At 48.9% G+C, this 17660-nt stretch overlaps 1 protein-coding gene across 1 annotated transcript; it reads right to left on the minus strand.

The window, feature by feature from the left end:
* Positions 1–63: 63 nt before the first annotated feature.
* On the minus strand, positions 64–8929 carry Fcn3 (ficolin 3). Its single transcript, XM_021161248.1, is given in 7 exon segments — positions 64–89; positions 1109–1198; positions 4141–4168; positions 4171–4277; positions 4345–4421; positions 4423–4489; positions 8764–8929. Coding segments are annotated over 7 exon segments (561 nt in total).
* Positions 8930–17660: the final 8731 nt, after the last annotated feature.

Below are 17660 nucleotides of genomic sequence, written 5' to 3' on the forward strand. Positions count from 1 at the left end.
GGGTTACAAGGGTATCCCAGCTTCAAATTCACCAAGAACCATTAACAACGTCCTAGTACGAATCTAGTTGCTATAAACCTTAGAGGGCCCTGAAATTAGAAACGAGACTTTGAGACTCTGAGGTTAGGGCCATGTTTCATAGTCGTTTATTATGGTGGGGCTTGGGCTTGAGAGACAGCACAGCTGTTAAGACCACTTGCTCCTCTTTCGGAGGGCCCTGGTTTGGTTCCCAGCACCCACATGGTGGCTCACCATCATCTGTAACTGTAAACCCAGGCACTCTCCTGACCTGCACAGGCACCCAGCACATACATGGTGCACATATATAATTACAGGCAAAAGATGCACATGAAATAAAACTAAAACTGCTTATAAAATTATCTGTTGGGGCTTTGGACAAATGGGCCGTTCAACAACAAACGGTAGGAAGCCTCTGTTTCACGGCCTTCTTGTCTCATGAGAGGAAAAAAATAAATGTATCTTCCTAGGTTTGAACCAATGGGATAGGCGAGCAACAGACAGGGAGAATGTGGCCCATTACCGACGTTTGGGTAGAAAACACACTTAACAAGAAACAAATGGGAGCCAAGTGGTGATGGCACATGTCTTTAACCCCAGCACTCAGGAGGCAGAGGCATGTGAATCTCTGTGAGTTCAAGGCCAACTTTGTCTACAGAGTTTCCAGGACAGCCAGGGCTGCGGAGTGAAACCCTGTCTCACAAAACCAACCAACCAGCAAACACCGGGTGAGAGAAAGCTGTCCTCAGAGGCATCCACTTTGGGCTTGGGGGCCCAGGAGGATTGCGAGTGGGTGGTTGAATCTCTCACCTCACTGCCCTCCTAGCATTATCTTGCATCCTTCTAGGGTCTGAAGCCCTGAGAAGTCCGACCCTTCATCTTCCTGATTAGAAGTTCTTCCTTGAATAAAAGTGAAACTTGTGTCCCTGCCCCGTTTTCTATAGGTTTTCTCCTGAGTAAGAAAAGATTTGTAAAGTGGCCCCGGAAGCAGAGGCAGTGGGCAGTGAGGTGGCCAAGGGATGGAAGCTGTAAGGAGTGACAACGATACTGACAATCGAGTGCTCTAGCAAAGCATTATGTGTAATCCCACAGGAGGAGTGACCCACGCCTTTTTCTGAGGTCCAGTCAATGCCATACATGTGGGCAGTGGCCTCAGATGCAGCGTAATGCCCCTTGAGATTGGTTCAGTTGCAGGATCTGTACAACCCAGCACCAAGGACAGTTACTGCACAGTTGTCCCATCTTGAATAAGGGTCTGCACCATCAGTGGTAGAAGTCTTTCCACTGGGCTGGAGAGGTAGCTCAGCGGTTAAGGGCACTGACTGCTCTCCTGAAGGTCCTGAGTTCAAATCCCAGCAACCACATGGTGGCTCACAACCATCCGTAATGAGATCTGACGCCCTCTTCTGATGTGTCTGAAGACAGCTACAGTGTAGTTACATGTAATAATAAATTAATCTTTTTTAAAAAAAAAGTCTTCCCACTGTGGAAGATGAGAGTCCCCTGCAGCAAGGAGTGGAAGACACCTTAGCACCCTACAGAATGCCTGAAGCCCTTACAGATATTACCCCAAGGCAGCCTCCAATCAGTGATGAGGTGAATGTTATCAGGCCCCATGAGAGCCAACAGCACTAGGGAGCCAATTTTTGTTGGTTTGTTTGTCTATGGTCATTCAGCTAGTCACAGTGGAAGTGGGACTTTGATGTTCCAAGCCATCAGTTTGACCCAAGTCTTTTTGTTTTTTTGTTTTTTTCAAGACAGGGTTTCTCTGTATATCCCTGGCTGTCCTGGAACTCACTTTGAAGACCAGGCTGGCCTTGAACTCAGAAATCCGCCTGCCTCTGCCTCCCGAGTGCTGGGATTAAAGGTGTGCACCACCACGCCCACCAAGTCTTTTTTTTTTTTTAATTAGATATTTTCTTCATTTACATTTCAAATGCTATCCCGAAAGACCCCTACACTCTCCCCCCTTGATCCAAGTCTTATCCCCTCCAGAGTTCCCAGCTTCTCTCCAGTCCCTTTGTCTACTCTCAGTCCCAGCAAGCAGCCTGGGCAACATTGCCAGGGAGAGCTGAGAGGAACTTCTTGGGCCTGGGCAGGAAAGGGGGCTCTTTAGAGGCACCCCACCATAACCACTTCCCCTTTCAGTTATCTCCTAACACTCGTTTCTTCTCTGAAAGAAGTCTGCCGGTTCCTCTCCTGGAGCAGACCACACTGGTGCACACACACCAAAGCGGCAGATAACAGCCCCACCCCTACACTGCATGCCCCCCCAGCACTGCACTGCATTCCCTCACCCCTGCACTGCATGCCCCCCAGCACTGCTCTGCATTCCCCCACCCCTGCACTGTGTGCCCCCAGCCCCTGCACTGTGTGCCCCCACCCCTGTACTGCATTCCTCCACCCCTGCACTGTGTGCCCCCCCAGCATTGCAATGCACCCCCCACCCCTGAACTGCATGCCCCCTAGCACTGCACTGCATTCCCCCACCCCTGCACTGTGCCCCCCAGCCCCTGCACTGTGTGCCCCTACCCCTGTACTGCATTCCTCCACCCCTGCACTGTGTGCCCCCCAGCATTGCAATGCACCCCCCACCCCTGAACTGCATGCCCCCCAGCACTGCATTCCCCCCACCCCTGCACTACATGCCCCCCACCCCTGCACTGCATGCCCCCCAGCACTGCACTGCATTCCCCCACCCCTGCACTGCGTACCCCCTAGCCCCTGCACTGTGTGCCCCCACCCCTGCACTGCGTGCACCACCCCATCAATTTTGTGTAAGGCAAAACTGATGCTGTGCCCAGAGACCCACAGTAAATACACAGTAACTCTGCACTTGGAAGCTGTTCCTCTCCAGAACCGAAGTCTTTCCCTCTGGCCCCCTGCCCCCTGTCTCAAGACTGCCATTTCTCTGATGAGGAAACTGAGGCCCAGCCGGGCATGGTGGCGCACACCTTTAATCCCAGCACTCGGGAGGCAGAGGCAGGTGGATTTCTGAGTTCGAGGCCAGCCTGGTCTACAAAGTGAGTGCCAGGACAGCCAGGGCTACACAGAGAAACCCTGTCTCGAAAAACCAAAAAAAAAAAAAAAAAGAAACTGAGGCCCACAGAAGAGAAGTAGTTACCTGAGCTCCTTCATGAATGTTGGGCCAATATAGAGAATAGCCAGCCTTCCTGTTCCTCTGCCACTGCCCCCCCCAAATCCCTGGGTGAAGTGGAAACTTATGGGTTCTTTGAAAGGTCGGTCGGATGGTGTTTTGCTCCTGGCAAACACGTGAAGGAACAGTTTGTTAAAGTGGAGTGGACACAGGTGTGAAAGGCTAACTAAGGCAGACTCGGGAAGGAACGTTTCGCTGAAGCAGACACAGGAGAGAGGATGTTCTGCTAAAGCAAGAATGTGAAAAGGCACGTGATGAAGGATTTTTTTGCTAACAACGTGCATGTATTGGTCTGCCTTATACTGTGTAGTTGAACTGCCTTTGTCGGAATCCATAAAGAGAAACACACCAAAACTCTTGTGGTGTGTGTGCTGCAGTTTGTTTGTTGCTTCCAAGGACTGGGGCTGACTGGATGCATGTGCTGAGGCTAGACAAGGCATATGGAGGACACGTGATGTTTGGAGGGTATAAATAGGACGCCACGGAGTGATGGAGACAGAGCTAGAGCTCTGTATAGAGCTAAGCTGTACACTGCTTGTGTGTCTTGAGTCTTTGGTGATCTTGGCTTTCCTGAGAGAGGCACAGTTGAGAACTTCTCCCAGTGTCGTTCTTGCTGACTGGAGCTGAGGCTGAGGCCTGGCTGTCTCACTAGTTCGTGTCACCACCGTTGCTAACTTGACTGTACTGACCTGGCCTGCTGGTGTGTCTGTGAGGTGTTTGCTAGTGGATCAAGCCATCGCTGCCTGCTGACCTATGAACTAAACTGCTGATTTCCAGATAACACAGACATCTGTTGTTCCAAAAAACCTTTCTAAATAGGTCCATTTCTCCCGTTTCCTTTATTTTCCACTACCTCTGGTGGGTTACAAAAAATGGGTTAAAACAGTAAAAAGAAATCATTAAAAATAAGATTAAAAAAAATAAAAAAATTAAAGTTATACCAAGACCCCCTGTAGGCCACTCACCTGCAGTGCCCTCTGAGAATTTTCCCAGCTTGCACTCTTCCAGCGCTCCTCCTCCCCGAGGAGGCAGAAGGTAGCATAATAAACAAAGACGCAGCTACTGCTGAAGTCTTCCGACTCTACAGGACCTTCCCAGATACCTGGGAGGAAGAGGAGACTGAGATGGTAGGGATTTGGGCTGGTCCAGCCCTCTCTCTGGGAATTCACCCTCCCGAGGAAGCTCGTGTAAATTCTCATTCCCATGCCAGAACTCAGACTCCTGTCTCCCCACTGCTCTGTAGCAGCCAGGAGTGGAAGAAATCCACAGACCGGAAGAAATCCACCCCTGCACCTGCTGCCAATCCAAACTGACCTGGGGCAGGGGAAGCCAGGGAAGTGCAGCTAGGAGCTGGATGGGTGTGAGGGCTGGCTGGACCCTTCCCTTCTCTTTGCATTGGGGGGAGGGGACTTACGGCTCAAATGTGACTCCTCTGAGTGAGTTTAGCCTATGAATAATAAATGATAAATCCAATTTCTTCATTAACTTTTGTTGACACTCATGACAAAAATCTCGTAAGCTCCAGGGAAGATTGGAATGAATATATATATATATATATATATATATATATATATATATATATATATATACTGTCACCAGTTACCCATTTAATTTGCAGGTTAAGAACCAAGATATTAGGGACTGGCGAAATGGCTCACTGGGTAAGAGCACTGATTGCTCTTCTGAAGGTCTTGAGTTCAAGTTCAAATCCCAGCAACCACATGGTGGCTCACAACCACCCGTAGTGAGATCGGATGCCCTCTTCTGGCGTCTGAAGACAGCTACAGTGTACTTATGTATTATAATAAATAAATCTTTGGACTGGAGCAAGCAGGGACTGAGTGAGCAGAGGTGAGCTGATGACCTGAGTGAGTAGGGCTGACTGGAGCAAGCAGAGGTCCAATTCCCATCAACCACATGAAGGCTCACAAACATCTGTACAGCTATAGTATATATATACTTACAGAAGAAGGAGGAGGAAGAGGAGCAGGAGGAGGAAGAGGAGGAGGAGGAGGAGAAGGAGGAGGAGGAGGAGGAGAAGAAGAAGAAGAAGAAGAAGAAGAAGAAGAAGAAGAAGAAGAAGAAGAAGAAGCAGCAGCAAGATATTTAAAGCATCGATGTTGCCCCCAGAGGCCTAAGCTGGATTCCTAGCCTTTTCCTGTGGCCTTTTCTTCCTCTCCCAAGTCAAGCAGTCCTCCAGCTCTGGAGTTCTGCTCTTAGGGACAGCCCAGTGGTGGTGGCAAGCTCCCCAATCCCAGCACTCAGGAGATGGGATCTCTGGGAGTTGGAGGCCAGCCTGGTCTATAGAGCAAGTTCCATCGCTATGCAGAGAAATCTTATGGGGGTGGGGTGGGGGTGGTGCTTGCTGCTCTTCCAGTATCTTTCAGATGACATATGTCCAATACCATGGATGTCACTTCCCACAGTCTTCTGCCTTGTCCATTCCTAACCTCTGTCTCCACCTTCTGCCTTGCCCCATCCAGTGTCTCTTCTAGGGTGCAGCCTGTTGTTGTTTTGTTGTGTTTTTAGATTAAAAATAGGTGAGAGAGGGAGAGAGTAGAGAGAGAGTGTGTGTGTATACACGTGAGTATGGGTGTCATGTGTCTAACAGAGAGAAAGTGTGTGCATCAGTGTGTGCATGTGAGCACAGATGCTCGAGGACTCTAGCACGTCAGATCTGCTGCAGCTGGAGGTAGGGGCAGTTATGAGCCATCCAGTGGGGGCGCTCTGCAGTCAGTGCTTGCTTTTAACCATAAAGTCACTCTCCAACCCCATGCCACTTGTTATTGAGACAGGGCCTCCCTGTGCCCACTCCGGGCCCCTAATTTCAATACCTCTGCCCCCTGCCTCCCAAGTGTTAGGGTTATAGGCAAGCACTTCCACATCTCGCTTATCTTTCTCTTATTTTTTTTTTTTGGTTTTTCGAGACAGGGTTTCTCTGTGTAGCCCTGGCTGTCCTGGCACTCACTTTGTAGACCAGGCTGGCCTCGAACTCAGAAATCCGCCTGCCTCTGCCTCCCGAGTGCTGGGATTAAAGGCGTGCGCCACCACGCCCGGCTCTTTCTCTTATTTTTAATTAATTTATTTTATGTATATAAGTACACTGTAGCTGTCTTCAGACACACCAGAAGAGGGCACTGGATCCCATTACAGATGGTTGTGAGTCACCCCATGTGGGGTTGCTGGGAATTGAACTCAGGACCTCTAGAAGAGCAGCCCGTGCTTTTAACTGCTGAGCCATCTCTCCAGCCCCTTGACTTATCTTTCTAAAACTAAGTCTGACCCAGACCCTTTTCTGCCTAAAATTCTTCCATGGCTCCCCTTTGCCCTCCATATCAGTAATGCAATGTCCTCTATGAACTGGCTTTTGCAAAGATTCTGGGTTCATGTTTGGCTCTCCCACGACCCCCAGCTTACTTTCCTTAGCCTTTCTTCTCTCCCACCTCCTCCTGCTCGCCTTTGTTTCTACCTGTGAAGTACTCTGCACTCACAGGCCTAGAGAATGTTCACAGAGCCTTTACTTTCTTCCGAATAACACCCCCTCCATGAAGCCTTCTCAGACTTCTGGCCCTGTAGGGGCTGTCCTGTCTGGTATGCCTGGCTTCAGTGGACTCTGGCTCCCCCTAGGGAGTTAGAGAGAAGTCACCACGGGGCTTTGCCTGTTGCCTCTTTTTTTTCTTACCCCCTGGAGTGTCCAAAAAATGGGAAAGACTGAAAGAGTTCTTGACACCTGGGAGAGGGGGGATGGATTGAGAAAGGCCCCCAAGTTGTTTCCCAAAAGCCTCCACCCAGATTCTGCAAAAAGTATAGGACCGAGCAGTCCTCTCAGATCCTGGGAGCTGGGGAAGAGGTGCGCTCTGTAGAGCCATGAGGAGAGGCTTACGTGCCTGGAAACTTCCACCATCCCCGTCTGGCCTGATTCCAAGTTCCTCACTCCCATGGACGCCTCCTTAGCCTCTTAGTGGCAGAGCAGGTGGCTGATATCCTGCCCAGAGATAAGGACCAGGTGTCTACTGACTCTGAGGTCTGAGTACCCTAAGGGAGGCCCCATGAGCCAGCATGGGGCAGAGCCAGCCCTTCTCCAAATTATTATCATTTTTAAGATTTATTTATTTTATGTCTATGAGTACACTGTAGCTGTCTTCAGACACACCAGAAAAGGGTGTCAGATCTCATTACAGATGGCTGTGAGCCACCATGTGGTTGCTGGGAATTGAACTCAGGACCTCTGGAAGAGCAGCCCATGCTCTTAACCACTGGGCCACCTCTCCAGCCCCCGCTCCTTCAAATTCTTACCACTCCTTCCAACGCTGGCCCCTCCGAGGGCACTTACAGCCCTAAGTAGCTGAGAGGGCCCAGCCCTAGTCTGTGCAAAAAGCAAAATCAGAGGGTAGGCTCTCCCTTGGGATCCAGCTTGCCTAGGGAGCCAAGGTAGCCCTGGAATTCCAGAGGCAGATGTCCTGTGTCCTGCCCAGTGCTCAAGACAAAAGGAAGAGAAGGAGAAGAAGGAAGAAGAGGAAGAGAAGGAGAAGAAGGAAGAAGAGGAGGAGGAGGAGAAGAAGAAGGAAAAGGAGGAAACAGAATTTGGTGTTCTCACCTATTAGCATCCTTTTCTGGCTCTGTATTGGGAACAAGCAATTGTTCCTTTCTGAGCCTCACAGTCGTCTGAACTAAAACATGAACAATGCAATCTACCTGGTACACCCCAGCATCCTGGGCACTCTCCCACTTGGAGCCTGGTGCAGAGGCGGTTCCCACGTCGTCGTTGTCCACACTCAGCACCTGCACCCCAGTGTCTTAGTCAGTGTTCTATCGCTGGGAGGGGACACAATGACCATGACTACCTTTCCTGTTTGTTTGTTTGTTTGTTTGTTGAGACAGGCTTTTCTGTGTATCCCTGGCTGTCCCAGAACTCACTCTGTAGACCAGGCTGGCCTTGACCCCACAGAGATCCACCTGCCTCTGCCTCCTAAGTGCTGGGCATGAAGGCAACTCCTATAGAGAATCATTTAACTAGGGGATTGTTTACAGTTTCAGAGGTTTAGTCCACAATCACCATAGTGGGGAGCATGACGTCACAGAGGCAGGGATGCTGCTGGAGAAGTAGTTTCGGGCTCCATCCTGATCCTAAGACAGAAAGATACACACAAAGGCATGCAGAGGGAAGACAGAGTTGGGTGTTTGAAACTTCAGACCCACCCCCAGTGACACACCTCCTCTAATAAGGCCACACCTCTTAATCCTTCTTAAATAGTGCCACTCCTTAATAACTAAGCATTTAAATATAGGAGCCTATCAGAGCCATTCTTTTTTTGTTTGTTTGTTTTGTTTTGTTTTGTTTTGTTTTGTTTTGTTTTGTTTTTTCGAGACAGGGTTTCTCTGTGTAGCCCTGGATGTCCTGGCACTCACTTTGTAGACCAGGCTGGCCTCGAACTCAGAAATCCGCCTGCCTCTGCCTCCCGAGTGCTGGGATTAAAGGCGTGTGCCACCACGCCCGGCTATCAGAGCCATTTTTACCCAAACAGCCACATCCAGCCTCCACAGGCTACCTCGAGGGCCCTCTCTGCCAGGTCCCTGGCATCCCTTACCTTGAGAACCTACAGATCTCTTCTCTCTAGGACTTCTTGGGACCCCTGAATAACTGGGCAGGGGGACCACTTTGCTGGCTTCCAGCTCCAGCTCCCTGGGTTCTACATGGAAACACAGGGCCAATGGGCACAGGGCGAACATATCTCCTCCATACTTTTCTGCCATTCCCTCTACCTCCTAGATTCTAGATATCAGGACCTCCTGAGATGCTGAGGTTCTGTGGTATTTATATCCTATTTACATATGTTGTGATATTTATATCCTATTTACATAAATTTACATGAAAAGGCCAGATTACCAAACTCTCTCACCCTGCTTCTTGAGATGAGGAGAGAATGAGTGGTTGATGTGATGAGCATTTGTAGGACCCTAATTGGGCAGCTGGGGTGACCCTGGGCCCTCAGGCAGGCAGCCCTTCAAATAGGAGCAGCTAGAACAGTAGGGCCCATAGTAGGCCCATCTTGTGGGGTCTACTAGAGGAGGGTGCCAGCATAGATGGACCAGGCTGTGGGGGAAATAACTTGAAGCAAGACTTCTCCCCATTGTCTCCCAGGGGCACACCACCTCAACTGGAGCCAGCAGGGTTTGGGGCATTTCCTCCCTCAGGCCCCAGAGAATTGGTATTGCCTTGTGTAGCTCTGCCTCACAGTGAAGGTCCAGCCCTGTTGCTGTCTCTATCGTGTGGTCCTTGTGAACACTGTTAATAGTGGCCACCATTTATGGGTTATCTGTTGCATTCAAATGTCACTCTTAGTCGTGTGTGTGTGTGTGTGTGTGTGTGTGTGTGTGTGTGTGTGTTCACTCATGATGCAGAGGCTAGAGGTCAGTATTGAATATCTTCCTTGATCACTCTCTACATGACTTAAAACACATTTTATTCATTAACTTATTTTTGAGACATGGTTTCGGTTACATAGCCCTAGTTGATGTGGGACTCCCTGTGTAGATCAGACTGGCCTTGAACTCACAGAGATCTGTCTGCCCTCTGCCTCCTGAGTGCTGGGATTAAAGGTGTTCACACCATTGGCCAGGGCACACTTGCCTTTTATGTGAGAGCAGAGGATCCAAGCTCAGGTCTTTATGTTCACACGGCAAGCACGATACTGACTTTTTCATCTCCTGAGACTCCCCTACTCTACTCCTAATCATGGGTCCTGCTACAAAGCACTGGCTAAATGGGTAGGTTTTGTTGTTTTGTTTTTGTTCTTGTTTTAAGATGTATGTATGTATGTATGTATGTATGTATGTATAGGAATATTCTATATACATGCCTGCATGACAGAAGTGGGCATCAGATCAGATCTATGGTTGTGAGCTACCATGGAGTTGCTGGGAATTGAACTCAGGACCTCTGGAGTCGCAGTCAGCGCTCTTAGCCGCTGAGCCATCTCTCCGGCAGGCCCAGGGATGGTTTGATTACAGAGCATGTGCTGGGTATTCCTGAGGCCTGGGTTTCAATCCCAGCATTTGCAAATGCACACACATGTGTACATACACATGAACAAGGGAGAAAAAGAAAGAGGCTCTCCTTAGGCGTGGTGATGGAAACCTTTAATCCCAGCACAGGTGAGGCAGAGGCAGGCAGATCTCTGAATCTCTGGGGCCAGCCCAGTTTACCAAGTGAGTTCTAGGTCAGGGCCAGCCATGGCTACATAGTGAAGCCCTGTCTCAGAAACAAAAGGAAACAAAAACATGTGCCTCAGAGAGAAGCCATGATTTTGCTGTACCACAGGGCCAGGGCCACAGAACTTGCAGCCTCACCCTGTGCAAAAACCCCCACCCCACCCAGAGAAAGAAGTACCCTCAGGGACGTGGCCGGTTGGTCCCTTTTGAGTCTCCTGGAGCTCTGGAAACAGCTGTTAGCATAAGCAAATCCAGTGAGTGGTGAGGGTGCCTAGAGGCAGCAGGCCTGGTCCAGCGGTGAGAGGTAAGGCCTGAGGAGAGCATCAGGGGATGGGGAGAAGGGTGGGGGGCATGCGTCATCTTATTCAGCAAACCCTCTGGAGGGCTTGTCCTATGAGGGTAGTGTGGGGACAGCAGAGGGGCAATGAGGTGTCAGGGTGCCAGAGCTCCTCTATGGGATAGATGGATCCCTGAGAAGGATGCCCTGAGATTCTACAGTTCTCCCTCTAGGGATCCATCTCACCCAAGCCTTCCCACAGCAGTGCGAAGCTCTGTACGCACAGGCCTGAACACGGCTGCGTAGGAGTCAATATGGAAATGATCCTAGCAACCATTAATGGGATCCAGGCAAACCAATTATGGCCATCTGGACACATCCCAGGATGCATCTGATCTGTGAGAAAGCTGCGACCACAGAACAGCACGGACCCACTTTGTACTATAAAAATGCTCAACATGGGTACATAGGTTATAAATCCCCAAAGAAAGGTCTGGAATACACTGCTAACCGAAGCTATATCCGGGGAGGGGCCAAGGGAAGGGGGTCTTACTTTTCATTTGCTGTGAGAGACACCATGACCAGAGCAACTTATAAAAGAAAGCATTTAATTGGGGGGGGGTGTTACAGGGGTTGGAGTTCATGATCATCATGGCAGCAACTATGGCAGCAGGTACACAGGCATGGCGCCAGAGCAGAGGCTGAACGCTCACCTAGGAACTCTGGTAAGAGACAGAAAGCAAGAGCTACCTGGGAATGGTTTGGGCTTTTGAAACCTCAAAGCCCACCTCCAGTGACACGCCTCCTCCAACAAGGCTACTTACTCCTCCTAAACCTTCCCCAACAATTCCAAAGGCAGACCAAGCATTCAAATGTATGAGCCCCTGGGAACCATTCTCATTCAAACCACACTGCTTTATTATTTTGTTCTGAGACAGGGTTTCTACATATAGTCTTGGGTTGGAACTTGATCTGTAGATCAGGCTGGTCTTGAAATTACAAAGATCTGCCTGCCTCTGCCCTCCTGCCCTCTGCCCTCTGCCCTCTGCTCTCTGCCTTCCCCTTCTGAGTGCTGGGATTAAAGACATGCACCACTTACTGGATGGCTTGTTGTCTTGTTTTTGAGACAGAGTGACACTTTGCAACTTGAGCTGGCCTTAAAGTCCCAGCAATCTTCTTCCCCAGCCTCTTGAGAACCATGATTACAAGTATGCACTTCATCTGGCTTTATTTTTATATTTCTTTCTTTAAAACAAAAGATTTATTTATTTTTATGTGCATTGGTGTTCTGCCTGCATGTGTGTGCAAGGGTGTTGGATCCTCTGGAACTGGAGTTACAGACAGTTGTGAGCTGCCATGTGGTTGCTGGGAACTGAACCTGGACCTGTGGAAGAACAGTCAGTGCTCTTAACAACTGAGCCATCTCTCCATCCTTCCTTTCCTTTCCTCTCCTTTCCTTTCCTTTCCTTTCCTTCCTTTTTCTCTTCCTCCTCCTCCTCCTCCTCTTCTTCTTTTCTTCTTCTCCCCCTTCTTCTCCTTCTTCTCCTCTTTTATTCTTCAATTTCTTTAATTTGTATGAATACACTGTTGCTGACTTCAGACACACCAGAACAAGGCATTAGATCCCATTACAGATGGTTGTGAGCCACCATGTAGTTGCTGAGAATTGAACCCAGGATTTCTGGAAGAGCAGTCAGTGCTCTTAACCGCTGAGCCATCTCTCCAGCCCCCATTTCTTTCTTTGTTTGTGAGTGTATGTGCCATATCTTATGTGTGGAAGTCAAAGGTCAACCATATGAATCTTAGTGATTGAAATCAAGCTTTTATAAGACAAAGCCTCATGTAGCCAAGGCTGGACTTGAACTCCTCATCTTCTGCTTATATTACAGACTCAGTCACCCCACCCAGCCCCACCTAGCACTGAGGCTTGGGATTTGGGATTCTTCTCACTGTGTGTTTCCATCTGGCTTCCCCATCGTCCGCGATGGCATGTAAAGTTGTCAGTACAATGAACCCACATGGGCGGATGGAAGCAGATTTGTTCTTCCTCTTCTCCACACCTACAATCTGCACGTCGGGGCTGGGGCTCATCCCTCCACGCTGCCTCCTTTCCCTGTATGATTGACAGCAGTGTTCCCAGCTCTGTGGTCATCAAGGAGTTTCAATTTGCCAGCGTGGACATGCTTCATTACCACAGGGAGAAACCAGATGGCGATTCTGGAGCTCAGCCTCAGAGGGACCTTCAGCCTTGGGGTGACCTTGAGAGCAGCAGTCAGGGCGATCTGATCACTGATGCAGTGTGGTAAGATGGGGGAGGGGCCTGACTCCAACTTTTTTAGATTTATTTATTTATTTATTTATTTTATGTATATGAATACTGTCTTAGTCAGGGTTTCTATTCCTGCACAAACACCATGACCAAGAAGCAAGTTGGGGAGGAAAGGGTTTATTCAGCTTACACTTCCATGCTGCTGTTCATCACCAAAGGAAGTCAGAACTGGAACTCAGACAGGTCAGGGAGCAGGAGCTGATACAGAGGCCATGGAGGGATGTTCTTTACTGGCTTGTCTTGCCTGGCTTGCTCAGCCTACTCTCTTATAGAACCCAAGACTGGGATGGTCCCACCCACAAGGGGCCTTTCCCCCTTGATCACTAATTGAGAAAATGCCTTACAGTTGGATCTCATGGAGGCATTTCCTCAACTGAAGCTCCTTTCTCTGTGATAACTCCAGCTGTGTCAAGTTGACACAAAAATAGCCAGTACAATTGACCCCTTGTCAACTTGACACACAAACACATCACTAGTAAGCCTCAACCCTTACATTCTTATTCATCCCCAAGATCTAAATAACTTTAAAAGTCCCACAGTCTTTACATATTCTTAAATTTTCAATCTCTTTAAAATATCCATCTCTTTTAAAATCCAAAGTCTCTTTACCATTAAAAGTCTCTTAACTGTGGGCGCCACTAAAACAGTGTCTTCCTTCAAGAGGGAAAATATCAGGGCACAGTCACAATCAAAGCAAAAATCAATCTCCAACTGTCCAACGTCTGGGATCCAACTCACGATCTTCTGGGCTCCTCCAAGGGCTTGGGTCACTTCTCCAGCCATGCCCTTTGTAGCACACACATCGTCCTCTGGGCTCCAGATGCCTGTACTCCACTGCTGCTGCCGCTCTTGGTGGTCATCTCATGGTACTGGCATCTCCAAAACACTGCATGACCCCTTCAGTCCTGGGCCTTCAATTACAACTGAGGCTGCACCTTCACCAATGGCCTTCCATGGCCTCTCCTCACAGTGCCGAGCCTCAGCTGCTCTGCATGACCCCTTCATGCCTTCAAAACCAGTACCACCTGGGTGACCCTTACACATTACCAAGTTCCGCTGCAGAAGGAGTACAACCTTGCCTATCTCTGGAACACAGCCTCTTTGTGCTTTCAGAAAACACTTCCCAGAAGATGTCACCTTAACGATGCTGGTCTCTTCTTAATCACCGCTAATTTCTTAGCTCCAGCTAACCAGCATCAATAGTCCCAGTAATGCAAAGTTTTTGCTTTAGTAGTTCTGGTATCTTGTTAATCACAGCTGATTCTTCAGCCCCAGCTAACCAGAACCACAAAATCTTCACAACAAAAGTAACAATGGCCCTAAAAAGAGTCTTTAATTTTCCCTCTGAAATTTCACAAACCAGACCTCCATCTTCTGCACTGTTCTCAACATTATCTTCCAAGCTCCTACACAACATCTGACAGATCTCTTAACAACAAATGGATCTTCAAGCCCAAAGTTCCAAAGTCCTTCCACAGTCCTCCTCAAAACATGGTCAGGTTGTCACAGGAATACCCCACTCTGCTGGTACCAATTTGTCTTAGTCAGGGTTTCTATTCCTGCACAAACACCATGACCAAGAAGCAAGTTGGGGAGGAAAGGGTTTATTCAGCTTACACTTCCATGCTGCTGTTCATCACCAAAGGAAGTCAGGACTGGAACTCAGACAGGTTAGGGAGCAGGAGCTGATACAGAGGCCATGGAGGGGTGTTCTTTACTGTCTTGCCTTGCCTGGCTTGCTCAGCCTACTCTCTTATAGAACCCAAGACTACCAGCCCAGGGATGGTCCCACCCACAAGGGGCCTTTCCCCCTTGATCACTAATTGAGAAAATGCCTTACAGTTGGATCTCATGGAGGCATTTCCTCAACTGAAGCTCCTTTCTCTGTGATAACTCCAGCTGTGTCAAGTTGACACAAAAATAGCCAGTACAAATACATTGTAGCTGTCTTCAGACATACCAGAAGAGGGCATCGGATCCCATTACAGATGGTTGTGAGCCACCATGTGGTTGCTGGGAATTGAACGCAGGACCTCTGGAAGAGCAGTCAGTGCTCTTAACCTCTGAGCCATCTCTCCAGCCCTCCAACTTTTTTTTCTTTGAGATTTTATTTTGGATTTGGCATGGTGCACAAGCCTTTAGTTCCAGCACTCATGAGGCAGAGAAATGTCTGTGTGAATCTGAGGCCAGCCTGGTCTACATAGTAAGCTCCAAGCCAGTCAGGGATACACAGAGAGAAAGCCTGTCTGAAAACAAACAAAAAACAATTTTTTTTCCTGTAATTTCAATTTTCTAAACTTTTGATTTATTTACCTTCATTTTATGTGCATTTGCCTGCGTGTATTGTCTATTTGCAAGTGTCAGATCTTAGAATAAAATAAAATAAAATAAATAAAATAAAATAAAGTTGTGAGTTGCTCTGTGCATGCTGGGATTTGAACCTGGGCCCTCTGGAAGAGCCTTAACCACTGAGCAATCTCTCCAGCTCCCTTTTTTTTGAGACAGGGTTTCTCTGTATAGCGCTGGCTGTCCTGGAACTCACTCTGTAGACCAGGCTGGCCTCGAACTCAGAAATCTGCCTGCCTCTGCCTCCCGAGTGCTGGAACTAAAGGGGTGCGCCACCACGGCCCAGTTTTTTAAAAATTTTAATTATGTGTACATGAGGGCAGGTCCTGAGTTGTTTAGAATAGAACATTTCCTGGAGCCAGAGTCCCAGGCGGTTTTGAGCCCCCTGATGTGGGTGCTGGGAACCAAACAGGTCCCCTACAAGAGCGGTAAACATTCTTTTTTTTTTTTTTTTTTTAAGATTTATTTATTTATTATATGTAAGTACACTGTAGCTGTCTTCACACACTCCAGAAGAGGGCGCCAGATCTCGTTACGGATGGTTGTGAGCCACCATGTGGTTGCTGGGATTTGAACTCTGGACCTTCGGAAGAGCAGTCGGGTGCTCTTACCCACTGAGCCATCTCACCAGCCCAGCGGTAAACATTCTTAACCACAGAGTCACCTCTGCCGCTTCTCTCATTCTCACTGTAAATGTCTAGTCCTTTATTTCCAATCAGAGACATTTGCTGCTTTTAAATGAAAAGACAGCCTTTGATCAGTGAGGCAGACGCGGGGAAGCAATCGTGCAGAATAAGCTCAGGCAAGGTCTATGGTACGGCAGAAGGAAGCAAGCTTGGGGGCTTGGAGAACCAGATGCCCAGAAACCGGAGAGAACTAGAGAACCCGCAAAGGGGATGCTGGTGCCTGAGCGGACAGAGGTGGGGCAGCGAGAGCAGCTGGACATGTGGCTGGTGACTCCATACGTGGGTAGCAGATTAACCCCAAGGCCAAGTAGCAACCAGAGGCCCCCTTGGGAGCATGGGATTCGAAGGCAGAGACCACTGTGTTCCTGGAAGCCTACCACCTGCTCTGTGCCTTTCCACATCTAACCAAGGTGCCGTCCCACTTTACAGATAAGGAAACTGAGGCCCAGAGCTGTGAAGTTCCTTGCTTCAGTTGGCACTGGCTGAGTCTGCAACCTCCTAGCCCAGCTAGGACGGAATGTTCTAAATAAGACCCAAATACAGACCTGGCAGCAAGTTTAGTCCCAGAACTGTCATCAGTCTGAGAGGCCTTCTGCCTGCCAGAGTCTCGAGAGTCCTGCCCCCCCCACCCCCCCACCCCCGCCGCCCGGCCTTAGGGCAGATGCTTAACTTTAGGGATGAAAGAGGCTTCCAGAAGGGAATCCTGATGTTCTGCTCAGGCTAGAGTCAGGAATCTCAGACTCCAACACCAGCCCAGCCTCTCCAGCAGCTGGAGGTTCAAACTCAGGGTCTCCTGTTTACACAGAAATGGTTTTTACCCACTGAGTCACATCCCCAGCCCTAGGTGGTGTCTCCTGTTAGGAGCAAGGAGTGGCTGAGCTACCCTCAGGGCAGAGGGGAGCAGACAGAGCCAGGTTCCAAGAGGTTATCTGGTCAACCAGCTAGCCAAAAAAAGTCAAGCTTCCAGCACAGTGAGAGACCCTGCCTCACAGCAGTAAAGAAAAACAGAGGAGACACCCAGCATCCTTCTGTGACTCCTGCATGCCCACATGCACTACACACGGATACATTAGCCCCATGCCAAGCACTCATGCCACAGACAGATACAATTACACACACCACACACACACACACACACACACACGAACACACTCATATAAAACTAAAATTAACCTGAGAAAAAGATATCCCAGATGAAATTCCTTTTTTGTTGGGCTGGTTTTGATATTTTGAGACAAGGTCTTGTGTGACGTGGGCTAGCCTTGCACTCAGTCGCTTGCTTCCTCGCCATAACTGTGACGATGACCTGGCCCTCCTACTTTTCCTACCAAAGGCTGACATGACAGGTATGCACCACACACAATGCCTGGCTTGAAAATAAATTACTTTTTTTTTCTTTTGAGGCAGAGCCTTATGTAGGCACGGCTATCTTAGAAGCTGTGGCTGGCCTTGAACTCCTGACTGCTAGATACACCCCCCCACACACACCTGACTCCCAAGACCTAGCTTAAAAATATCTTTTTTTTTTTTTTTTTTTGGTTTTCAAGACAGGGTTTCTTTGTATAGCCTTGGCTGTCCTGGAATTCACTCTGTAGACCAGGCTGGTCTCGAACTCAGAAATCCACCTGCCTCTGT

Source organism: Mus caroli, unplaced genomic scaffold, assembly GCF_978045245.1.
Source record: "Mus caroli unplaced genomic scaffold, Mus_caroli_1 scaffold_6, whole genome shotgun sequence".
Lineage (NCBI taxonomy): Eukaryota > Metazoa > Chordata > Mammalia > Rodentia > Muridae > Mus > Mus caroli.